At 41.0% G+C, this 26,885-nt stretch overlaps 1 protein-coding gene and 1 pseudogene across 5 annotated transcripts in view; both read left to right on the top strand.

Moving 5' to 3' along the window:
• Positions 1–1,037: 1,037 nt before the first annotated feature.
• On the top strand, positions 1,038–2,953 carry LOC124971565 (ras-related protein Rab-5C-like; annotated as a pseudogene).
• A 9,005-nt stretch (positions 2,954–11,958) lies between these two features.
• Positions 11,959–26,885, top strand: part of Trmt2b (tRNA methyltransferase 2 homolog B) — a 79,830-nt gene continuing 64,903 nt past the window's right edge. For 2 of the 5 annotated variants that reach the window (XR_007106373.1, XM_047535687.1), the window contains exons 1-7: positions 11,962–12,206; positions 18,551–18,586; positions 18,700–18,940; positions 19,587–19,641; positions 21,850–21,984; positions 22,754–22,853; positions 24,104–24,174. Coding sequence is in view for 3 of the 5 variants with exons in the window: in XM_047535687.1 (XP_047391643.1) it covers positions 18,580–18,586; positions 18,700–18,940; positions 19,587–19,641; positions 21,850–21,984; positions 22,754–22,853; positions 24,104–24,174 (609 nt within the window). In the remaining 2 variants the exon portion in view is untranslated. Of the gene's footprint in view, positions 12,207–18,550; positions 18,587–18,699; positions 18,941–19,586; positions 19,642–21,849; positions 21,985–22,753; positions 22,854–24,103; positions 24,175–26,885 lie in introns of all 5 variants that reach the window. The other 3 variants (XR_007106374.1, XM_047535689.1, XM_047535688.1) reach the window with 3 other exon arrangements.

Raw genomic sequence — 26,885 nt, 5'->3', positions numbered from 1 at the left:
ACCCAGTGAAAACTTGTCTCTAATAAAATATAAAAAGAAAGAGTTGGGGATGTGGCTCAGTGGTTAAATGCCCCTGGGTTCAATCTTGGTATCAAAAAAATAAAAAATAAAAAGTGAATGGAATAGGGGTGTAGTTCAGTACTAGAGTGCTTTCAGTACTACAGTGTTTGACTAGCATATGCAAGGTCTTGGGTTGGATCTTCAGGCCTGTAAAAAAAGGAAAAAAAAAAAGGAACACAAGCATTAGACAGCTATATTTAAGTTCCAGTTCCACCACTTACTGTGTAACCTTGGACAAGTTATTTATCCCTCTCTAAGACTCATCTGTAAAGTGTAGCTACTTATGTTCTCATCTGCAAAATAGCTACCCTTGTGGGATGCTGTGCATAGAACACTTAAAACAGCATGTGGCACAAAGTAAAACAAAGTAAGGATTCAATAAATGTTGGATACTCATTATTATAAGTAAGGACTGTTCTGGGTAATCACTTTCATTTCCAACAGGATTGGGTTCCTTCAGAAAAAAGTCCTAATTATAAGTTTAAGAACCAAATAACACATCTTAACAACTCCATCAGGATGGATGGGACAAAAAGTTTTTCATCTACCAGTTTCTTCACAGAATCATGGAACATAAAAGTGGGGAGGCACCTGAAAAGCAATTTAGTCCTACCATCCCATTCAACATCACAATGGTTCTTGAAAGAAATCCAGGAGCATTGGATCAGGAAAGAAAGTAGAAACTAGTATTTTTATTACGGGTTTCCTGAAGATGGTGATTTGGAGAGGATGGAAATTATAGCCTCTGGGTGGTTATAGAATTTGTGCTCTTGGTACAGAGTCTCAGGCATGAAGTTGAGGTTCATGTACTGAGAGTGTTCCAGTGTGGTGCAGAACATGGGATAGAGGTCCCTATATTATTTCTCTACATCTAGCTGTGAGTAGTGAATCCTTAGTGCTGGAATGCTACTAACATTGAATTGCAAATTTCAACACTATAAAAAAAGCAAAAGGTTGGGACCTTATTAAGTGAGAAAATGAACATCAGCACCAGCCATGTAAATGTAAGGTAGTAAATATCTGTTACCCTAGAAACCAGAAGTATAAAGGTAGCTAGGTACTTTGGTGACAGTTTCCAGGGTAATTCCTCCCACATACAGCATAAGAGCTTTCCTATTATGTTAACTCTTTCTCTGCAGGCCCACTGGACTTCCATTCAGTGTTTCACTAAATCCTCCCTCATCCCTAAAGACTCTTCTGACTTCCCTATTTTTGTTAGTGGCAGTGCCACTCTCCTAGGTACAACCATTAAAACCCTCACAGTTTATCAGCAGACGGAAGGGCCCTGAAAGTAATGTGTGTCTTCAAACCTAAGAAATAGAGTTTAGAAAAAAATAGACACATAAATCAGGAATGATAGACTCCTCAATTGAGAAATTAAAAAAAAAAAAAGAAGAGTAAATGAAACTAGCCATCTGTGACTCTTCCCAGAAGCAACTTCTGGTAAATACAATTTGTGGATAAACTGCAGATGAGATTAAGATGCTTCCCAATATCTCACCTGGGAGCTACCAACCTAGAATGTAATTCATGTAAGATGAGCTGTTACCTTGGAAACTGTGACATGTAATGAGGATAGGAGATAGGTAATATTGTAATGACAGAATATTCTAGTAACTAGTTAGAGATGGTGGAAAAAAGAACATTGGGGAGTCAGTGTTTATGCTGCACTTTTCAAGTAACAGGAACTCTAGTCTGGTAGACATGTTATCAATAACCCAAAGGATTATCTCAAAAGCATACAATTTTAGCCAGGCACTGTGACACATTCCTGTAATCCCAGTGGCTCAGGAGTCTGAGGCAGGAAGATCACAAATTCAAAGCTAGCTTCATTAACTTAGTGAGGCCCTAAGCAACTCAGCAAGACCCAGTCTCTAAATAAAATATTTAAAAGTGCTGGGGATGTGGCTCAGTGGTTAAGTACTCCTGAGTTCAATCCATGGTACCAAAAAAAAAAAAAAAAAAAAAACAAAACAAAACAAAACAAAGCATATGGTTCTATTTGTTCAAATGACAAGTGTCCTGATTACTAATTTGGTTTCTCAGGTACATTAATAGGTAGTAATTAATAGGTAGTAGGGATGATAGTAGATAGTAGATAAGCATATTTCTGTCACTAGAAATGATATTCTTCAGGAAGTGGAGGCCGTAGCCTGGGACACCGCTGGCGGGGAGAGGAGCGGAATCTACCCCGCCCCAAGTAACGCCACCGCCCCGGAGCTGCATTGGAGGCCCCCTCCCTACTAAGTGCCCCTCCCTACTAAGTGACCCACCCCCACTCTCACTGGTATCACTACAGCCATGGCAGGTCGGGGAGGAGCAGCATGACCCAACAGAGCAGCTGCTGGGAACAAGATCTGTCAGTTTAAGCTGGCCCTGCTAGGGGAGTCTGCAGTGGGCAAATCCAGTCTTGTCCTCTGCTTTGTCAAGGGACAATTCCATGAGTACCAGGAGAGCACAATTGGAGTGACCTTCCTTACACAGCTGTCTGCTTGAATGACACAACAGTAAAGTTTGAGATCTGGGACACAGCTGGACAGGAGTGGTATCACAGCTGGCCCCATGTACTATCCCGGGGGCCCAGGCTGCCATCGTGATCTCTGACATCACCAACACAGATACATTTGCACCAGCTAAGAACTGGGTGAAGGAGTTACAGAGGTAGGCCAGCCCCAACATCATCATTGCAGTCTCAGGTAACAAGACAGACCTGGCCAGCAAGAGAGACATGGAGTTCCAGGAAGCACAGGCTTATGCAGATGACAACAGTTTGCTGTTCATGGAGACATCGGCAAAGACTGCAATGAACGTGAATGAAATTCTCATGGCAATAGCTAAGAAGTTTCCTAAGAATGAGCCTCAGAATGCAGCTGGTGCTCCAGGCCAAAAGTGATAGGTGGACCTCCAGAAGAACAACCCAGCCAGCCGGAGCCAGTGCTGCAGCAACAGAGCCCCGCTTGCCTGCCACTGCCCCCACCTCCTCCGCCTGAATGACCCCACTGGAATCCACTCTAACCAATTGCACTTCACGACTTGGGCCACCACTGGGGGCAGGGAGGGGTCCATCATGATTTCTCCGTATAACTTTGATCCTAGGCTGGAGGGGGTTATTCCACCTGCACCTTTCTGTACAAATACTAATTCAATTTAAGTCTTAAGTCACTTTTTAAATATATATGATCTTTTGCTCTTCCCACTTCCCCCCTTTCTACCATACTCTCCCATTTGTCCTTCGCTGGTAGTAGTCACATGCTCCAGCCCCTTCCCCTTGTCTGTGGGGTTGGGGCTCCGAACAGTTACCCTTTCCCTCTTGCTGAAGAGCAGCCTTAGCAAGAGCACCCACATCCTTACCTTGTTGGGAGTGGTCTTAGTCTGGGGTGGTGGGCAGACCCTGGGCTGGTAAGGGGACAGGCAGCTCTTCCCTCAGCTGGCTGTCATCAGGATGCAGCCCCCTCCCCCCCCAACTCCCAGCTGGGAGAGAAACTGCAGCATCATTGTGACAGCCATGCATCCATTGCCCATGACCCCTCCACCCTCGGTCACCTGACCTCTGGCTCTGAGCCCTGTTCTGACCAAATCACGATGATGAGTATTTGGGGGTGGGTGGGTAAGGGGGGGGAGTGGGAGGGGATGGAACCAACGTTTTCTGTATTTTATATTGTATGTTTTCTTCAACATGTAACCAATCAGTATCTTGTCAATATAGTCAGTCGATCGATTGACCTCAAACAAAAAAAAAGAAAGAAATGATATTCCTCACTGGTATTTGATTTGTAAGTCAGTCTCCTGTAAATCTGCTTAATGCAACTTAGTTCCTCAGAGTCTAATTATTCCCACATGAATTGATAAAATCTAGTTCTCAGTCTGAACTACCAGGGCTTCTCCAAGATTCAGCAATTCACTTTTTTTTTCTTATTGTCAATACAATCCACGTTCATTGTAGAAGAATTGGGAAGTACAGAAATGGAAAAGAAACTGACAAATGAATCACCTCCTAGACCACTCACTATCCAGAAATGATCACTATAAGCGTTTGCAATTTCCTTCTAGTTTTTGTTCCAGTGCAATTTTTTTTTACAAATTTAAGATCATACTGAATGTACAATGTTTCATCTTGCCTTTTTCACTTTCCATCTACACATATTTTCATGTCATTACAGACTTTTCAATGACTCAATTTTAAATTGAAGTATTATGTACATAAAGTGCATATGTCCAAAGAGTATGTCTGGATATAGCTCCATCAATTTTCACAAAGTGAACACACCTGTATAACCAGCAACCAGAAGAAGAAAGCACTTCAGAAAGCCCTTTGTATTCCTTACCAACCAGTGCCTTCATCCTAAAGGTGACATTATTTTGACTTCTAACACCATAGCATAAGTATAATTTTTAGTGGCTCTGCAATCATAAACAATGTTTTATGTAATCATTCTCCATTTTTCTAATGTAAGACCTTGAAGACATCCCTCCCCTTTTTGTTTTAACCATGAGAGCCTCCGGGCATATATTTTTGTCCACATCTATATTTCCTTAGAATATAGTCCTAGAGATGGAATTTCTGGGACAAATACTATAAAAATTTTATTTTATCTTATTTTTTTGGTACCAGGTATTGATCCATCCCTTTTTATTAAAAAAATTTTTTTTTGCATTTTTAAAATTCATTTGTTCTTTTTAGATATACATAAGAGTAAAGTATATTTTGGCATATTATACATGAATGGAGTATAATTTCCCATTCTTGTGGGTATAAATGATGTGGAGTTACACTGGTCATGTATTTATATAGGAACATAGGAAAGTTATTTCTGATTCATTCTACTGTCTTTCTTATTCTTGTCCCCCCTCCCTTCCCTTCATTCCTCTTTGTTCAATTATTATTATTTTATTTTGAGGTAGGGTCTCACTAGGTTGCTTACAGTCTCATTGAATTACTGAGGTTAGCTTCAAACCTGCAATCTTCCTGCCTCAGTCTCCCAAACCACTGGGATTACAGGCATGTGCCACTGCAACCAGCTTATTATGAAAATTTTAAAGACTTTTTGATTGCTTTCCATGAAGGTTGTATCAATTAACAATCCTACTGGCACTGTATATGAGTTTCTGCCTCACTGCCTGTGGTCTGCTTTTGGGAATATCAGTTCTTATTAAATCTTCACCAATTCGATGAAATAATATTACCTAATTGATAACAGTTTTCCTGTTCTTTTGTTATTAGTAAGGTACAACAAAGGACCTTATTGAGCATTTAGACATTATTTTCTGCCCAGGCATGATGGTGCTGGCCTATAATCCCAGCTATGTGGGAGTCTGAGGCAGTAGGATCACAAGTTTGCAGTCAGTCTTGGCAACTTAACAAGACCCTGACTCAAAATAAAATTTTACAAAAGGGGACTGGGGATGTTGCTCAGTGGCAGAGTGCCCTTGGGTTCAATACCTATTATCACACACACACACACACACACACACACACAAAACAACATTTTTTTCCTGTGAATTATTTCTCCATACCTTTGTTAAGATCTCTCCTGGGGCTGGGGATGTTGCTCTGTGGTAGAGCACTTGCCTAGCATGTATGAGGTCCTGGATTCAATCCCCAGTACCACCACCACCAGCTGAGCTGTTAAATTGAGGCTGGTTTTGAACTTTTGATCCTCCTGCCTCAGTCTCCTAAACCACTGGGATTACAGGCATATGCCACTACTCCAGGTTTATATGAACTCTTTATGCAAAAAAAAAAAGATAATGACCCTTTGTTATACTTTATACTTTCTGTTTACTGTTATTATTTAATGTTATTAATTTTATTTTGTCACATAGATGTTTTTAAGGTTGATGTAGTAAAATATACCTACTAGATGTTTTTTTCCATGTTTTTTTAATATTAGGATGTTTTCCATATCCAAATTTTAGGTGTATAATCATCTATATTATATTCTAAGATTTTATGGTTTGATTTCTTTTTTCTGTACTGGGGATTGAACCCAGGGGCATTCTACCACTGATCTACATACCTTCTTCATTTTTATTTTTGAGACCGGTTCTTGCTGTGTTGCTGAGGCTGGCTTCCAACTTGTGGTCCTCTTGCCTCAGCCTCCCAAACTGCTGGGATTACATATGTGTACCACCACACCTTGCTATGGTTTGAGATATATATATATGTGTGTGTGTATATATATGTGTGTGTATATATATATATATATATATATATATATTTGAGCTTCAACTAATGAAATCAGGGCAAAGGTTAGGTAGCTTTTTATCAAACAAAAGGAAATGAGTAGATAGCACTACCCATTACCTGGTTGCTAACAACCTTTGCAGGGAGGGGAAGGATTTTACTTTCCAACACAAGCAACCACTCCCTGCGGCTCTCTTCCTGCCTTTTGGTCAGGTAGGCATGAGAAGAAAGGAAACCTAAAATCTATAAAGGGGCTGAACACCTCCAGCTCTGGGTTCCCTCTTCTCAGGAGTCTCAGTCGATTTCTCCCTCCCCCCACTTTCTCTGTTCCGTCTCCTAAATAAAATTTACTTTTGCTCTTGCCTTGGTGCTTCCTGGGTGTTTAATCTTCAACACCAGGGTAACCAGGACCTGATCCTGATTTTTTTTTATTAACACACTTTTATTAAAATCATTTTAAAACAAAAAAAGTAGTGAGTAGCACTGTTTCACATTTTCACCAATCTCATTTATGGCTGATTTAATAGAAGACAGCTGAATACTCAAGTCTCCTTGTTCATTTGATACATTTCTTTGGTTGAAGTAAATAAAGAAAAAATGGTTTCATAAGGACTTGCAGATGGAGGGAGAACTTCATGAATCCCCCTGAAAGGGATTCAGAAACTGCCAGGAACCCTCAGACCATACAAGGACCACTGCAATAAACTCCACTGCTTCTCACTTGAAGATTCTACATAGCCATTTAATTAGTATTAGAACAGGCAAATCCTTCCATTGCCAAGATATTTAAACAAATTACAAAGGGGTGGTGATGAAGGAAACTTGAACTCTGGTTAATTCAATTTAAAATGACAGGGCTGGGGTTGTGGTTCAGTGGTAGAGCACTTGCCTATCATGTGTGAGGCACTGGGTTTGATGCTCAGCAACACATATAAATAAATGAATAAAATAAAGGTCTATCAATATCTTAAAAAAATGACATAAATGACATCAGTTTTTCTTTTGTATAGTTCTTGGGATGGAACCCAGGGCCTCCTCCATGGTAGGCAAGTGCCCTATCACTGAGCTACACCCCTAGCCACCAAACATTTTAAAGATAAGTTCTTGTTCTGTTGCCCAGGTTGAGCTTGAATGCCTGGGCTCAAGTAATCCTCCTGTCTCTGCTTCTCAAGTAGCTGGCATTATAGGTGCATGCCACTGTATCTGGCTAAACAAACATTTTTTCTTATGGTGCTGGAGATTGAATTTAGGGCCTTACATATGCTAGGCAAGTTCCTTACCACTGAGCCTCAACCCAAGTCTGACAAGTTTTTAACTTAAGTTCAAAATTACTGTCAGTAAAGTTTATACATTTTTTAAAGCTTATTTTTCCTTGCTAAGAGAAAGTAACATGTCATATGCAATCAGAGTTAACATTTGTACAATAACTTTACATCATACAAGGCCTCTTAATGTGCCCACATAATGTCATTTAGTCCTTAGAAGCCAACATTGGAGAGGAAAGCTCAGAGCAGAATCTATTTCCCCAAGGTTGCCAACAGGAATAGGCTATGGAACCAGACCCAGTTGAATTCAATGACTCCAAGTCCTATGTTCTTCCCTCATTCAGCTGCCACTGCTATCACACAGGAGGAACACAGAGCTGACCAGAGTCTTCAGGTGCCAGTGATCCACACTGCTTGCTAGGGCAGATTTTTTGTGACCAAGTGATGTACTCTAGGACATCTCTGCTCTATCACTAAAGAACAAATACTTCACAGTAAAAAGCTAGCTTTCCAGTTTTGGTAGAGGGGAACTTTTGCTTATGTCCATTTTTGCCACAAACACAAGAGGCTGTATCCATTCTAGAATTCAACAGGACGTTATTTGACACACAATACGATATGGGTGCGATATGGGTGCAGGAAGCAAACTGAAAAGACAAAGGAGAAAAGACACATTTCTATCAATTTTATGATTAACATGAGGGCAAGTCACTAAATGAATAACAAAACAGTTAAGCCTGATGGAAGAATGCCCTTTTTTTTAGTGTTCATACTTTGGAATTCCCACTCTGTTGTCCAAAGGGCACACATGCCATGTTCTGAGCCAACGAGAGATGCAGTGAACCTGAAAAGCATGGTTACAAACTCCCTACACAATGTACACTCTCCGGAAGTAGCAGATGCCTGGTTAGCTTGACATTCTATGCAAAGATCCATAATGTGGTTCCTGCAGATGGCAGTTATCACACTATCCCAGGCCCAGAGGGGTACTGCCTTCCACTTTTTCACTTCAAAGCGCTTCTTGCCCATGCTGCTGTTGGTGCCATTCTGGGTATCCACATCCATCGCTGTTGCCATTTTGGAAACACACGGTCCCAATCCTGATTTTCAAGACCGGTTTCATTAATTCAATTGATATTTCAGTTGGTGTGTGGTAAAGGGGCTCAAATTTTAATATAGGCATCATCTAGGATGCTTGTTACAAATCCTGACATTACTGAGCCTCTCCTTCCTCTGAGATTTGGATTTAGTAGGTGTGGGGGTGGGAGTTAGGAAGCCACATTTGTTCCACTCACCCCAGCTGATTATGTTGCAGATGTGCCCCTGACCATATTTTAAGAAACTCCCCCAGTGTGTGGTATAGCCTGCCTTAGTACAGAGACCTGTCACCTCCCATCTGAATGACTGCAGCAGCCTCCTTCAGCTTCCAGGTCACTACACTCTAAAATCCATCCTATATACATATACTGGAATTCTAAGGCAGAAATATTTCATGAAAACCCTCTTGTTGCAGGAGCTAGTTCTAACTCCTCATCCCTGCACTCCAGGCCCTCCACTATCATCAGCCAGATGGCAATGACTTGGTTAACAATTCACCATCTAGCCACGCCTTCCTCTTCATAGCCTTGTACACACATTGCTCATTCCTGCTTTCATGCTGCAACCCTTACCTTCTCCAAGATTATTTATATCCTATGCATTCAACTGAATTCTCAAATTCTAATTCAAGTCTCACATTCTATTCCTTCCCTGGCTACCAAGATGTTGGCGGCTTTCCTAGAATTACCGATGCTCCAATTGTTGTGTATTCTCCTCCTGTGAGTTTTGTCTTGCCAGTAAGTCATACTATCGTCCAGGATGTGGTCTGCATATCTATCCTCATATCCTCTAGTACAGTCCTAGGTGTGAGGAAAGTGTATGGAAGGACCTGTTTAATGGAACAAAACTAGCCCTAATTGCCAAATAATTTTAACACGTTATTTCTGAGAGCTAATGCTACAGCTTCATGGATATCTTCTTGCACCAAAATGAGAAGGCTTAACAAATTTCTGGAGATTCACTTTGTTGTGATATAGGTTCCTGAAAACAAAGTTAAGCAAAAGGTTATCTTGGTTCCAGCTCTTATTTAATTCGACGATATTGCTTATCACCTATGACATGTCTATTTATTGACTTTCCAGTTGAAGAGTCTAACCTTCCCTATAATGTGGGCTATTTCTTTCCCTTACAAATGTAATGATTTCTCTTTTCTGGAAGAACATGTTTTATCAGATTAAATAAACATAAATGGGTTAATGGCTAAATAATTACATTATGGTTTCCTTAATCTCTTTTCTCTTTACCCCTCAGGGCTCTGCCTTCTTGAGTGACTGATCTGCTTTAAATGAGTTTGCCAGGATGCTGGGAATGGGTGGGGATGAAGGAGGAAATGCCCATTCCCTTTCAGTAGACAAGGTGGAATTCAGTTCATCAGGTATTTATCCAGCTCCTATGGGCACCTAGCTTTGTGCTGGGCATCACAGAGAATGCCTAGATGAGAAATTATAAAGGGGTAGAAGGACATGGGAAGGAGAAAAAAGTGAAAGAGGAGGTGATGAAAGGAGTAGAGTTGACAATCCACATAAAAGGGAACTGGAGGAGGGATAAAAGAGCCAAAATTGCAATCTCTGGCCTAGTCTCACCTGATAGCACCATAAGGCTCTAAAAACTTGAAGCAGTGGTTTGAGTTTGAATTTTGCTTAAGGGCCATTAGAGTAGTTAGTGTAGCCATAATTTGAATCAAATTTACCTGCTGGAGGCTTTTGAATAAGAAGTAAATGACTCAACCCCTTTTTAAAGATCTATATGTGTGGGTGAGTGTATGTATACACAGTATATAAAATTATTTTTGAGGTCCGGGTATTCAAACCCAGGGCCTTGTGTATGCTAGGCATGAGCTCTACCACAGAGCTACATTCCCAGCCCCTAAAATTCTTTTGGAATAATAGCTAGAATTTATTGTGTGCTTACTCTTCTCTAAGCACTTTGTATCAACTCATTTAATTTTCATCATAACCCTATGAAGTAGGTATAATTATTATGGAAATTTTTTCAGATGAGGAAACAGGCATGGAGCAGTTAATTAACTTGCTCAAGTGCACACAACTTATAAGTGGTAGATGTGACCTTTGAACCTTAGCCTGATTAACTCAATGTTTGCTATTATTTGAGGTAACTGGGCCCTGTTTAACTTACTATTATAGTCACTAGGATTAATGCACTGCTTTACACATAATAGTCATGGTATACTTTGAATAAAGTGAAATGTTGATAGTAAAGTACTTCCCATTTAACCCAATTACTATTAAGCATAAACATCAACTGTCATTAAATGTAGGTTCACTTTGCTGTAAATTTTATTCTATTAAAGTAATATTTTTACAGCAATTAAATAAACGTAATGTGCCTCCCTCAATTTTCTCTCACTCGTTTGGCTGGGCTTGTGAACTCTTTAAAATTAGGATAGAGGAATCAGTGGGTGTGGTCCAGGTGCTGGTGAAAGAACCAACAGTTCCTGGCTTCCGTCTGAATTTTGTAGTTGAAGGTGGGAAAAAAAAAAAACGCTCCCTGAGGGTTTAGGATTTACTATCCGAGTGGACCCACTTAAGAAACCTAGTTACTCGTCAAAAATTTAAAAAAGAAAATTCAAATGCATAATAAAATAGTGTAATCTCAGCGACTAGGGAGATTGAGGAAGGAGGATCGCAAGTTCCAGGCCAGACTGAGCAATTTTAGCGAAACCCTCTCTCAAAATAAAACAGAAAAAGGACTGGGGATGTGGCTCAGTGGTAAAGCTCCCCTGTGTTCGACCCCCAGTGCCCAAAATAAAAACTGATGGAGAATGAACGAATGAAAAATTCTACAGCTCAGAATAGGGGTTTTACCAATGGGTGAGATTCCAGAAAACCACCTTGCTCATGTCCCCAATCTTCACACCCTTTACAGATATGACGCCTGCAATTCTACCAATTAGGAAACCATTCTTTGACCAGACGCGGTGGCACATGCCTGTAATCCCAGCGGCTTGAGAGGCTGAGGTAGGAGGATGCAAGTTCAAAGGCTGCCTCTGCAATTTACAGAGGCCCTTAACAACTTAGCAAGACCCTGTCTTAAAAAGGGTTGGGGATGTAGCTCAGTAAAGAGCCCCTGGGTCCAATTCCTAGTAAAAACAAACAAACAAAACATTCTTTGGGTTGCAAAGAGTTAAAATGAACCGCTGCTGTGATGGGTAACGCTATTAACACAAGCGCGAATTTCTTTTATGACTTTTCTAGGCTTATTCGACTCACCAATGGGACAGGGCGAAAGAAGCAGGCGGTGGGCGGGGTCACGGGGAGGGTGGAGAACTTGGGTAAGGATATCGGCGGGCCACTGGGTATAAGTACTTTTGAGGCAGGTCCCTGGAGCAGTCACCCGCAAAGCAGTGTAGCGTTCTTTCCTAGAGGAGTCAAGCGGTTCGGGCGGGCAGCTCCGCCCGCTGGGGGAGGAGCCCCAGGTCCCGCCGCTGCTGCCCCAAGTCGGCTGTGCTTGCGGCAGGGATAGAGGCGCCTTGCGTACCAGGAAGTGACTCTTCCCCTGCGGCAGCAAACCAGGCCATCAGCTGGCCTTTTGGTTTGTCGCCTCAGGTTACTAAGAGGATTGATTGGTCGCGAAGGCAGGTAAGCGGGGAGATAGGTAGCCCGGAAAATCCAGTTTAAGCCTTGCTGGACAAAAAAAAAAGAAAAAAAAAAAAAAAAAACTGTTTACAGCGCCGAACTGCCCATGGGGCGGGGCATAGAAGCCCGAGGAGCTGCGAACAGGACCCGAAAGTGGCTGCACAAGGTAGCAGCATCCAGTGCGCCCAGCGCCTGCCGGTGCTCTAACTTCTTCGTTCCCTGCCTCCCCACTTCCGGGCCTTATTTCTGGCCCTGCGGACCGCCCCATGTTCAGTCCTAGACTTTCCTGGCGTCTGCTTGGTTAACTCTTCTTACAGACACGTGTGGGCAGAGCTTGCCTAAAGAAGGGAGTGGAAGGGGCTGGGAACGAAGGACCTGTCTGCGTGTGGCGTGTAATGGGGATGCAGAGTTAGTTAAGAACCCTGTTTGGGGTTCAACTGAAGAAGGTTGTTAGAGTGCAAGCAGGACCTTTACCGGTGGATGAGTATTTTGCTTCAAGGGGATGCTTGGCCCTGCGCAGGCCAGACCTTTCATATAGTCTCTTGAGTACTGGAGGTAAAACATCCCTTGAAGCCCAGCAGAGTTAGTCTACCTTCTTGTCTGCCAACTCTGGTCTCTGGGGTCCTTTCTGATCAATAATCAATTCCTGAGGTAGGAATAAAGCAGTCACACACATTTTTTTTAATTTAACGAAGGAAAACACCCCAACATTTATTTACAGGAAAAACTGTAAGAAGAAAAGTCTCTTCTGTGAACAAATGTCCCCTCTGACATTAAGAAACAAATGGAATTCACCTTGACTGGTAAAACCAGGGTTTTGAGATGAGACAAGATTCCCTACATTCCCAACTTCCTTCTGGGTTCTTGTCTTGCAAATTTGAAGAATAAGATCCGCGGACAATAACGAAGGGAAGAGTAACCTGAGTAGTAAGTGAGAAGAGCTAGAACTCTGAAATGCCAGAGGGGGCCAGAAAGCTCATTTTGGTGTGCCAGCTTAAAGGGCCTATATGGTTTAGGGATATGAGCATTCATCAAAATCTGTGTTGGTAGTGTCCTTTAGCCTGAGGTGGTTTTAATCTTTCCTGTAACTCCGCTCCCACCACCTGTTTTTCCCCACTCTGGGATAAGGGAGTTGTAGTGTGAGCCTCATGCTCTTTTACATTTGAAATAGGACTTAATGGTGCCATTAGCATTAGGTTAACTTCCTGGTGTGGTGTAGGCCTTTGAATAAGACCTTAATTGGGGCCTGGGCCCATTGCCTGACCTTAGTCTATTTTTATTTTTTTTGTAGCTGTAGATGGACACAATACCTTTATTTATTTTTGTGTGGTGCTGAGGATGGAACCCAGCGCCTCACACGTGCTAGGCAAGTGCTCTACCACTGAGCTACCACCCCAGTTTCGTAATCTATTCTTATTCAGTTATGCTGAACATAGCCAGGCCAGTCAACTGAAGCCTGTTAACTCAGCCTGTAATCCCATCCACCCTGGAGACTAAGCAGGAAGGTTGCAAATTCAAGGCTAACAACTTGGATCCTGTCTCAAAAAATATAAAGGGTTGGAGAGGCTATATCTTGTCACAAAACAACAAAAAGGGTGGAGATGTAGCTCAGTGGTAGAGCCCTTGCTTAACTTGCCAGGCCTTGGGTTCAGTCCATCTTTCATAATTAAAAAACAACAACAACAACAACAACAACAAAAAACTCAGGATGAGGAGAGATGGCTGGTTGGCTCTGAAGTCAGAAGGATTTTTTTTTTTTTGTGGTACCAGGGATTGAACCCAGAGTCACTTAACCACTGAGCCATATCCCCAGCCCATTTTATTTTTATTTTTTTTATTCAGTTTCATTTTTTATTTTGAGATAGGTTCTCATTAAGTTGCTTAGGTCCTACTAAGTTTCTAAGGCTGGCTTTGAACTTGTAATCCTCCTGCCCCAGCTGTCTGAGCCCCTGGGTGGAGTCCAATTTTAGACCTTGTTTGGAGGAAAAGACCTAGATGAACATGGACCCTCCTGTGCTGGGATACAGGGCAAAAGTGTCACAATCATGGTGGCCATCACCAGTGAGAGGACCCACATGCTTGCCAGAACATCCGAAAATTGTGGTTTAAAGGTAGCTGTCTTCATGTTCCTGTTTCATCTGTTCCTCCTCTACCAAACCCCAAATGGTCCTATCTAACGTCCTTCATCCTTCCTACTTCCCTGCCAGCTGGAGGGACAGGGTAGTCAAGGCTTCAAGGCCACTAACCTCACTGATATCACCGTTTACTGTGAGTTCTGCTTCCTTAGATGTTGAAGTATAACAACCAGAGAAGCATGCCAAGGCAAGCATATATTAAACAGATTTTATTTAAAAGTAGTAACACAGACTTCTCCCAGGAGGGAGAAGGGGGCCATGGCTGATGTTGTAGAATCCCAAGAAGTGAGTGCACTTTACATCTTTTCTAGATTAGGGTCTCCTTTGTTCTGTTATTTCCCCTCTTATCTCTTTCCTGCCTACCTGACTAGGCCCAGGAGTTGCCCGTGACAGAGCAAAAAAGGTAAGAAGCAGAGGGAAGGGCCACAGGGAGGATTCAGTCAGGTAGGGTCCCAGGGTGCATTGATTAGCAGTTCCCTGCTTGCAACTTTTTTTTGGGAGGGGTAGTTAGGCAGGCAACCTTAGTGATCAAAAGGGCACTGGAGACCCTGACATTCCAATCTCCCAGGGGCGGTCTCTAACTTCCCAGACTCAGATGGCCTTTGTTCCTAGATTTGACCAGATTTCTTATTCTACACTAACTGCCTGTTCTCAATTCTGGCTTCATCACCTCCACTAGGTCATTTATTCTTTGTTTCCTGCCTCTTCACTTGTTAACTCTCTCTGACTTTTACTCTTCTCCACGTTAAATACATTTTTCTCATCTTGAAGAAATGATCAGAGGTCACATACTTAAAAAATTTTTTTTTAGTTGTAGATGGACGTAATACCTTTATTTTTATGTGATACCGAGGATTGAACCCAGAGCCTCCCATATGTAAGCAAGCATTGTACCACTGAGCTACAACCCCAGCCCCAGGTCACACACTTTTGATAGTATTAACAGGTGGTCCTGGGTGGGCTGTGCTCTCATCACACTTCAGGCACTCATGCAGAGTCAGGAAGTGTGTGTGTGTTGTTTTTTAATTTTTTTCCACAATATATCCTCACAACACTTGCCTCACCACTTTTGTAGATTGGAGATACTGAATCATGAATAAGCCAAGTGAAATGCTTCAAATTGTAGCCTAAGGAAAGGCAGTGACACATGTTGAACACCTGCTTCATATACACATAGTCCTTTAATTCCCACCACAATCTTCAAAGATAGTTGTTGCCATTCCTGTTTTTATAGATGGTGACACTGAGATCCATAGTGCTTAAGTAACTTGCCCAAAGCCATGCAGCTAGTTGAGTAGGGCTAGGATTAGAAGATGGCTCCAAAGCTATATATATATATTTTTTTTTTTTTTCTTTTGGCCCTTCTGGGAATCAAACCCAGGGCATTGCTCAAGCTAAGCAAGTGCCCTACCACTGAACTATATAACCTCAGCTCTTGGAGACTATGTTCTTTACTGTGACATCTTACTGCGTCTTACCAGGGAGTTTAAGACCTGAACTATGGACCAGCTTAAATATATTCTGTTGGAAATTAGAAATAACCCCCAAAATAATTATATGCTGAGACAGTTACTTTCTTTAGTACTTTGTAATCATACAAAATGGTGTATGGAGTAAATATAGCACCTGAGTCAGCATTCTCTAAGTTACTTATCCATCATGGTAAACTATTTTAGCATTAGAGATCTCCATGGAGAAATCTTTGCAAATAAATCCATTGCATACATTAGACTTTAAAATATATTGGGCTAAGAGCCAGGTGCAGTGGTGCATGCCTGTAATCCTAGAAGTTCTGGAGGCTGAGGCAGGAGGATTGAAAGTTCAATACCAGCTTCAGCAACTTGGTGAGACCCTATCTCAAAAAATAAAATGGGCTAGGGTTGTGGTAGAGCACATGCCTAGCATGCTTGAGGTTTGGGTTTGATCTCCTGCACTGCAAACACACGTGATACTAACTTAAGCTAATTTAACATTGGGACAGTATCCAATGTATAGGGCAGTGACTAAAAGGTAACTTCTTAGCAGTTCAGTAGGTTGTCAGATTGAATCCATTCACATGTTCCTAGTTCTTAAGAAAAGTGTTCACACAGCAAAGACAGACACCCTAAAGTAAGTAGGCAAAGGGGCAGCCTTTTTTTTTTTTTTTTTTGGTACTAGTGATTGAACCCATGGGCACTTAACCACTGAGCAACATCCCAAGCCCTTTTTATTTAGAGACAGGGATCTGGCTAAGTTGTTGAGGTTGGCTTTGAACTCACCATCCTCTTGCCTCAGTCTTCCTCATTGTTGGGATTACAGGTGTGCACTACCAAGCCTGGCTAGAGCCCTATTTTGGAGGAAGAGAGATTCCTTCCTCTTTACATAGGAGTCTTCCACTTGTGTCCTCAGTCACCTGATTTAACTCTTCCATCTTTTTTGTCTCAGTTAACTCCCACTGTTCTTTTCCCTGATATCCCCTGTGTCCTCACTATTGTCTCTCCCACTCAGTTCCTTGCTGTCTTTAAGCGCATTGTGACTGTTATTAATACTTAAGAGCTTTTGCCCAGGTACTGGGCACTATGCTCAGAGCTGTACAGATGTCATCTCTATTTGACCTTCTGCTTTATTTTTTACTTTATTTTTAAAGTGCTGGGGATAGAATCCAGGTGCTCACTCATGATGGACAAGCATTGTACCACTAAGTTACACCTCCAGGAGTACTGTTTATTGATTATCTTTCTTTAACAACCACCATATGAGATAGATATTGTGATTATCTCTGTTTTACACGTGAAAAAAGGCAAGGTCAGAGGGCATGCTTACCTTGCTGGAAACCACCTATCTAGTAAGTATTGTAGTCAAATAGCCCAGGCCAGGTCTGTACTCTAGCTGTCTGAAAGCCTTCATATGTCCCTATTGCTTGCCATTTCCCATTGCTGCCTTTCCCTTCTTTTTTACATCCTCCCTTCCCCCAGACTTAACAGGATGTGTGAGTCCTGCATCAAAGGCACCTCCCATATCCTCCATGGCTCCACATGCTCCTGGTTCTCCTTCTGAGTCACCAGCATCTCTTTTTGCTCTCTGAATATTATTTTTCCCCCAGGTTTCGTCATTGGCCTTTTGTTCTTTACTCAAAACTTTCATTTTATCTTACAGCTTGTACTTATGAACATTTGATCCAATCCCTGTTTCTGACTTCTCTCCTGGCTTGTATTCCTTTTCTGCTTACTTGCTAGACATTTCCATTTGGATATTTTCATATCACTTCAAATACAACATAAACTTGCTTTTATTGGCCTCCTTATTTCATGTTTATTTCTCTACATAAAGCCTCCATCAACTTGCTGTTGCCTTCACAATAAAGTCTGTATTTTCTGCAGGCCTTGAGGTTCTTTCAAATTTCACTTTGATTTAACTTTTCAGCCTCATTACTTCTCTAAAATGAATTTCCATTTCAGCCAGACCAATTTACCTACTGTCCTGCAAACATCTAATTTATTTCTCTGCCATCCTTTAAGACCTGCATTGCCTTCCTTCCTGCTCTGTGAAGCCTTTCCCAAGAATTCACAGGAACCAAGCAAACATTTTGTGTTTTCTAATGCCTTTCTTGTGTTGGCATTTAAATATATTTTTTTGTACTAGGGATTGAACCCAAGGGTGCTTAACCACTGAGCCACGTCCCCAGCCCTGTTTTTAATATTTTATTTTGAGACAGGATCTCACTAAGTTGCTTAGGACCTTGCTAAGTTGCTGATACTGGCTTTGAACTCGCAATCCTCCTGCCTCAGCTGCCTGAGCTGCTGGGATTATAGATGTGCACCACTGCACTCAGCTCCTGTGTTGGCATTTGATCTCAATTAGATTGTAACCTTTTTAACTCCTCCAGTATCTTACAGGGTGCCTTGCACATAGTAAGTACTTAATATTGGTTGGTTGGCTGTTGGTTGAGAGGGCAGAATAGAGAAAAGGAGAGACTGTGGAAATGTATCAAGAGGGTTGAACTCTTCCCTGCTGGACAAAGACTATGTTTTCCTCATGTCTTCATTTGGGAGCTTAAGACTGTGCTTTTATGTGCTAAATCAGTTGTGTTCAAGAGGCTTACTGGCTTACTTTACTGAATGTTTATTATGTGCCAACACTGACTGCTGGGCACTGGGGAGTTCCATAAGGGTTTATAAATGAATGAATGGAGGGAGATTTATATGTCGTAACTTATTTTTATATTTTTTGCAGTACTGAAGTTTGAACCCAGGGCCTCGTGTATGCTAGGTAAGTGATCTAGCACTCAGCTACATCCCAGAGGGGTTTGTGTGCCTCTGTTCCCCAGTTTCTGTATGTCTGCCTTTTGTGCAGATGAATTGCAGTGTGTCTTTGGTTGACAGGCATTAAGAGAAGAGTCTTAATGTATAGTCTGAGATGCTTCCTCTCCAGAGTGGGTCTCTTCTCCAAGCCAGGACTGCTTCCCTGGTGTGCCAGAAAACCATCAGATTGGTCACAGCCCTTTTGGGGCATAGCATGTAAAGGAAATTTCAGCCATGTGATATCTAAGAAGTGTCCAAGAGGACAAAAAAGTCATAAGAAACCAACTCATCTTGGACCACATGATGGTTCCTGGCAGGAAAGGTAAGACCCAGTCCTATATACTTTCTTTAATATGTCTGAATCTGTGGGTCTACTGAAATTCTGTATTCCTAACATAACTAATGTGGCATCATAACAATTCATGAGGACATCTGAAGGATATTGACTGAAATGTTTTGAGATCTCAGAAAATGTTCTTGTCTTTGAGAGTTGTCAAAAAGGAGATACTGAACTAGGTCCTTGACTCTAAAATGGTTCATGGTGGGTATGTTGAAAACCAGGGACCCAGAATGATATAGATGGTTTAGAAATGAATAGTCCCATTGCAGCCATACAAACACAAATATACCTCATTTTATGCAACAAATGTATTTTCTAAATCAAATTACATTTTAAAAGCATTAGGGAGGTGAGCTATTTAAAGGAACCCAATCATGAAGCTTTTTGTAATGTGGTTAATTACCACCTGATAAATCTGTTTTTTTCTTATATTAGGTTTGCCCATCTGTTCATTGTTAAGTAGGAAGCACCAAATGGGCTTTTCTCCCAGACTCTCTCTTGGGGCGTGAGAGTTGGGTCTTCTGAATGATGAGTAAAACACCAGAGAAAGTGGTGGCAGAAAGTACTTAGGGTAGGTGCTTAGTGTATATTTAGAAATTAACAAAGTGCATGGATTATTTTGTTCAAGGCTGGCTGATGTTGTGACACCACTCTGGAGGCTTAGCTATGAAGAACAACTCAAGGTATGTAGGTGCTCAGTTTAAATCTTCACCCCTCCTCCTCAGCAACAGAATGGTATTAGATTCATGGGAAACCTGATTGGACAGGTCTACCAGTTGTCACAGTGGGTCCTTAAAATAACTATGCTAATAACTCCAAAATTTGAACTTTAGGCCAGTTATATGTTCTAAACTCTTGACTTAGAGATACAATACTGATTTCTTCCTTGTTTGTTTTTGTCATTCTTATAGCTCTTTGTGTGTGTGAGGAGTAGTGCTTTTGCTGTTTCATATATAATTGCACTTTTCAACAGGGTAGCCACTAGCCACATGTGGCTGTTTAAATTTAAATACAGTCAATTCTGCCATAATGGTTGTTTTGAAAACAGAAATTTGTTCCAAGGGATTGACATATTAGGGAGCAGTTTGAGCATAATGCAAATTTCATGTTTACTTAGGAGTGATTATGTCTATGAGAAATGCTAGGTGAAAGAAGAAAAAAGCACCCAGCTGAACCAGGCTGTGTAAGAACACATAAAATGTATACATGCACACCTGAAATATCTACTGGCTACCTTAGCTGCTTGAGTGTGTTATGAGCCATACCTGTTCACCTCTGGTGTTAGAATGTTCCATTTGACTCACTTCTATCACTTCAAAATAACTCTGAGCTGTAGTCACAAACCTCAGGTCTTTGGGTAAAGTATATTTTTCATTTTTTAATTTTTATATTTTTTGTAGTTGTAGATGGACAGCATGCCTATATTTTGTTTATTTTTTTATGTGGTGCTGACGATTGAACCCAGTGCCTCACATGAGCCAGGCAAGCCCTCTGCCCCAGCCCCAGTAAAGTGTATTCTTATCGTAGTATTCATATTTCTTAACCATTCGATGTGTGTTAAATAATGCCACTTTTTCTTTCTTTCTTTTTTTAAGTCTTCTATTTTTCTTTATTTGGTACCGGAGATTGAACTGGGGGTTGGGAGAATCAACCCTGAGCTATATCCCCAACCCTATTTTGTATTTTTTATTTAGAGACAGGTCTCACTGAGTTGCTTAGTGCCTCGTTGTTGCTGAGGCTGGCTTTGATATGATCCTCCTGCCTCAGTCTCCCTAGCCACTGGGATTACAGGTGTGTGCTACTGTGCTCCACTTAGCCTCCTATTTTTCTGTAATTTTTTTTTTTTTTTGCTGTGGTATTCTTTTTTTATTTTTTTTAAATTTTTTTTATTGCGAACAAATGAGGTACAACTTGTTTCTCTGTTTGTACATGAAGTAGAGGCATACCACTAGCCTCCTATTTTTCTAGGGGTGTTTTCTGATAAAGTTTTGGAAGGTTGTGTGCCTAACTCCGTTTCTGTCATGAACCCTGTGTTTTTTTTTTTTTTAATGACATTGCACAGTATGGTTTAGAAACAGTGTCACATTATAGCAGAGCTGACTTTCTAAGTTAATCAAAATAAGACTAAAAATTACTTTAGCTTGACCAGCTACTTTTTGTGTGTGTGTGTGTGTGTGTGTGTGTGTGCGCCAGGGATTAAACCCAGGGTTGCTTAACCACTGAGCCACATCCTGAGCCCTTTTTTATATTTTAGAGACAGGGTATCACTGAGTTGCTTGGGGCCTTACTAAGTTGCTGAGGCTGGCTTTGAACTCGTGATCCTTCTGCTTCAGTCTCTCAAGCTACTGGGATTACAGGCATATGCCACTGTGTCCAACCACCAGCCACATTTTAAATGCTCAGTAGCCACATGTGGCTAGTGGCTACTGTATATATAGAACATAGTACAGACATAGACCATTTCCATTATAGAAATTTCTACTGGACAGCCTTGACATATACCTTGAGTGTTCAGTCTGAAAGGTCAAATAGAAGGTTGAGCTTATACAGGACTCACTCTTGACCTTTCTCCAATATTGTATTAGGTTTCTTGCTATTCCATCTTTCTGGGTTCCATATCTATAGAGACTATGAACCACAAATCTGTGGAATAGCCTTTTTTCCTGTTTTTCATTATATATATATATATATATATATATATATATATATATATATATATATATATACCTTTAGTTGTTGAAGGACCTTTATTATTTATATGAGAACTGAACCCAGTGCCTGACACATGCCAGGCAAGCACTCTACCACTGAGCCACAACCCAGCCCTTGTTTTTCACTTTTTGAGGGGAAACTACAAAAAACTTTCTTTCATTGCTTATATTCTTTTGCAGGTGAAATTTGAAGCTCAGAAGAAAATTTTACAAAGGCTAGAGTCTTCCTTACAAATGCTCAATAGAGTCAATGACACAATCACTGCAACCAAATCTGAAGAACTCTGTTGTCTTCTCCATCCTGTTATACCCTCTGTAAGCTTCCACCCCACCGTTCCTTACCTACTAAGTCCCGTTAATGGCTAATTATGTCAGCTAATATGTACTGGGCACTTTCTGGGGACCAGGCCCTATTCTAGTTGATTATTATGCATCATTGTCTCATTTTACTATTTATAATAACCCTGAGGGATAGGTACTACCATTTTATAGAAGACAGTAAGGCTCAAAGAAATGAAGTAATTTTCCAAGGACATTATGTAGAAAGTGCCAGAGCTGTGATTCTCACTTTTCTTTCTGATATAGAGCCTCCCCTCATCATCCACTATACTACTACCACCTAAGAGAGATTCCAGGCTTCAGAAAACTTTCTAGTGAGACCTCAGAGAGGCAGAATTTCATTAATAACAGGAGTTGGCAAACTGTGACCCTCAGGCCAAATCTATTCTCTGCCTGATTTTGTAGATTTGTAGGAACACAGCCAAATCACCTGTTTATGTATTTCCTGTGACTGCTTTTATGCTACTAAGTCAGAGTTGAGTAGTTGTGACAGGAACCATATAATCTGCAAAGTCTAAAATGTTTACTCTAGCTCTTGACAGAACAAGTTTGTTGCCTTCTGCTTTATGGCAAGATTAGAACTCCTTTTATTGAATATTTTGATCGTCTTAACCATAGACTTCCACATATGCCATACCTTCCAAGCTAGCACCATTTGTCTTCATCCAGAGAACATTTCTGCATTCCCTTTATTGTCCTCCTTGGATTTGTTTGACCTCTTGTCCCCATGTCCTGCCTTCTCCAGCCTGTTATCACTGGTTACCGAAATAAGTCCACCTTCTCTGTAAACCGAGGCCCAGATGGCAATCCAAAGACTGTGGGGTACTACGTGGGAACTTGGAGAGGTCAGTTGAAGGTTGTGACTACTAGAAATAACAAACCAAGGAAGTTCATAGAGAACGGTATCAGTAGGAGGAAGAAATATAGTGACTTAAAGAAGGTTGAGGGCTGGGGATGTGGCCCAGTTGGTAGAGTGCTTACCTCACAAGCACAAGGCCCTGGGTTCAATCTCCAGCACCACAAAAAAAAAGAAGGTTGAAATGGAAGTCTAATGCAGAATATGATCACACGGTTGATTTGGGATACTTTCTGATGGCTAGTCATTGTAGTATAGTGATAGAAATCACAATCCTTGCCCTTTCTTCTTCTTAAAGATATTTTTTAAAAAAGCTGATTGCTTGATGCCTAGTAAATACTCAGCAAATCTTACTTAATTTGCTTCTGCTGTCTCATTATTATTGTTTCGTCATTGTTTGCGCTGCTTTCCATACTGGGAGCAAGTGCCCTCATCAGAGAGCCTCCTATTCTTTCTTACATCCTCAAATCCCTGGAAACTAAAGCTTTCTATAGAAAATCTGCCTTGAAAGAATTGAAGGGAGAAGTGAGTTCTGATGAGGGAAATCAGTGACATTATGCTTAATTGTAGTATCCATTCCCAGATTCCATTCCTGAGCTTTCTGTTTGCCCATTTTCAATAAACCCATTTGAAACATCATCACTTTTATATTAGTCACACTGTTTAATGCCCTTATACCTTAAACTACAGTTCCTTAGGGCAAGCATTTGGCTCCTCCCCACCCCATGTATTGAATTAAATGTGTGTATGACATTAGTGTTCTGTTCAGTAATAAAAAACCAAAACCCATTATATTTTATTTCCATCTTAAAATCTGAACAGAAAGCAGACATTGTCATATGGTGTATTTGTGATATGAGAACTAGCTCTATTAAGAATTGGCTGCACGAAAAATAAAACTGTTTGGATCAAACACATCTGAGCTAGAATTCAGACAACTCCACTCTAAGTGATTTGTCTTGGTCACATTATATAAATTCTCTAGTATTTTCCTCTGAAAAAAATTAAAATAATAAAACATGCTTTACAAAGCTAAAAAAAAGAATTAGCTACTTAATGGCTAACCTAGGAAACAATTAAGTTTTCTCTGAAAAATGGCTATATGCTTACATTAAGCACTTTGCTTCTTGATATCTATATGTGCCTCTTTGAAGGAGGGAATTTGAGTTGCCAGGCACTTTCTTCTAAATCATCTTTTAGGAGGAAAATAATGTAAATTAATTCTTTTTCTTTCCATAGATGGGAACATAGTCTGTGTACAGCCTAACCATCTGAAAAACATCCCTGAGAAACACAATCAAGTGGCTCAGGTAAAAAGTAACCAGGGCTGGTTGAGGATGACCTGGGGCATCGCAGTCTATAATAGCAGTGTCCCTGACATTTTAATATTATAGCTGCCTCTGGTGCTGGAGGGGAGGAGGGGCTCTGCACTAAAAGCAAACCTTAAATTGGAGAGAACATTGCCAGTGTTTCGTTTCAGGGAGGGTAGAGAGGAGACAGAACTGTGTTCATTATTGAAAATGTCAGGCATCCAAGGACTTTAATAGCAGAACATTATTAAAGAGATACTGATGAGGGCACTAGAGCAAGTATCAGGTGTCTGAAACATTTTGAAGGCTAGTGTTTTCAGCAGAATAAAAAAGAGAAATAAGTTGGACATGGTGGTAGAGGCATGTAATCCCAACTATGCGGGAGGCTGAGGCAGGAGGAACACAGGTTCAAGGCCAGCCTTGGCAACTTGGTGAGGCCCTGTCACAAAATTTAAAAAAAGACCAGGGATTCAGTGGTAGGGCATGTGCAAGGCCCTGAGTTCAATTCCTGATACTGTGTGTGGATTTTTTTGACAAATATCCTGAGAGATGTAGGAGTGGTAGTAGGTATCTGTGTCATGAGGTTGACCTCTGGGATATTATTTTTAATACATTTTTTATTTTAGTTGTATATGGACACAATACCTTTATTTTATGTAGTGTTGAGGCTTGAACCCAGTGCCTCACATGCAAGGCAAGTACTCTACCACTGAGCCCCAGCCCCAGCCAGACCTCTGGGATATTGTTATATCCTGTTTCATGGACCCACTGTTTATTGAGTGCCCACTGTGTGTCAGGAACTGTGCTAGATGTTGGGGCTACAGTGGTGACTCAGTATGTTGATAGACATGGTGCCTGTTCTCATGGAACTTCAAAGGCCAAAGCCTTATTAGTGAGGGCTAAACAAGACTCCCAATCGACTATCTAATGCCCTATTCATTCTGACCAGCCCCCACCCTTCTACAAATTCTGGTTTCTGACAGTGAGGTGTTGCCTTCTGATAAGATACATCTTGACCTCCAGACCTCCAGAATTGACCTGCTAGGACCTAGCTAGTTTGTAGAATCATGCTTCAGAAATTTTCCTCCATGGCCCTCATCAGCTTCTTCTCCCATCCTTGTCAGTGACTAAATTTTTTCCTTAAATTTCCTACCACATCACCTTTGCCCTTTTTTTTGGCAGATGACCATGTCTGGTTCTTCACTGGAAAATTAAAGCTATTAGATGAGAACTCCCTTAATTGCTTCTCCTATCTACAAATTTCACTGAAATCTTAACCCTTCCTCCTCTGCTGTCACATTGAAAGAGGTGATTAGTGCTTCCTCTGGCCAAAGCTTTTCCTTTCCCCTCTTTGGACTCATCTACTTCCCAGGATCCTTGCTCCTTCATTAACATGCGTTCTCTTTTTTTTTTTTAAACCTTTTCCTTGACCTCTTTTGGTTCATGAGAGTATTAAATATCTCCCATCTTTTTAAAAATATTCTTTTAGATATTGATAGACTTTTATTTTATTCATTTATTTATTTGTGGTGTTGAGAATTGAACCCAGTGCCTCACACATGCTAGACAAGCACTCTACCTCTGAGCCACAACCCCAGCCCATAAATATCTCCCATCTTTAAGAAAATTTGATGTTTCTTGCTTTTGTTCCCAGTAGAAATTGATCTTGCCAAAGTCATCAGTGAACTCCATTTTGCCAAATCCAGTGGAAACTTTGCTCTAGCTTACTCAAAAATTTCTCTTTGACACCACTTCATATTCTTATTTTCCTGCTGAAACCCTGCTTTCATTTGGTTTCTATGATACCATTCTCTGATGGTTTTCTTGTTTCATCACTTACTAGTCTTTCTCATGGGATGTTTTTCTCATCCCCCTTTTCACTATAAGTGTGGGTATCCCCCAGGACTCTATCTTTGGTCTTTTTCTTTCTGGGTACATTCATGGGAGATCACACCCAACCAAATTGATAATATAAATGACCACTTATAAATTGACAACTCCCAAAAACTTGTATTTGCCTTCTAGTGCCCTCTTGAGCTTTGGGATATGCATTTCCAAAAGGCTACTAAGTGTACTTGCTTGACTGTTGTGCAGAATTGCAACAAATTTTGCCCTAGATCAGGGTTTCTCAACCTCTGTACCACTAACATTTTTTTTTTTGGGTGCTGGGGATCGAACCCAGGGCCTTGTGCTTATAAGGCAAGCACTCTACCGACTGAGCTATCTCCCCAGCCCCCACTAACATTTTTAATTGGATTTTTTTTTTTTTTGGTGACTGTTATGTCCATCGTTTAGCCGTATCCCTGCTTTCTACCCATTAGGTGCCATTAGTTGTGACAACCAAAAGTGTCTCCAGACACTACCAGATGTCCCCTAGGGAACCTAGTGCTCCCTGTTGAGAACCACTGCCATGAACTAAACTTACCTTCCCAAATGTTGTGTTTCTCACCTTAGTTAGTGGTATACCATGTGCCAGGAACATGTCATCCAAGACTCTTATCTTAGATTGATCTTTCTCCTCAGCTACATCTAATCAATCTCCATGTCCTTATTAGTTCACTTTCTAGAAATATTTTAATTTTACTCATTTCACCACCACCATCACTTTATACCAGATTACTATTTTCTCTCACCTGGACTACCGCAATAACCTAGAAACTAGTCTCACTTATTCCAGCCCCTTCTCTCAGTGTATTCTCTGCACAGTAGCT

Source organism: Sciurus carolinensis, chromosome X (genome assembly GCF_902686445.1).
Source record: "Sciurus carolinensis chromosome X, mSciCar1.2, whole genome shotgun sequence".
Lineage (NCBI taxonomy): Eukaryota > Metazoa > Chordata > Mammalia > Rodentia > Sciuridae > Sciurus > Sciurus carolinensis.
Note: the sequence above shows the minus strand (reverse complement) of the source record. Positions and strands in the feature narration are given on the sequence as shown.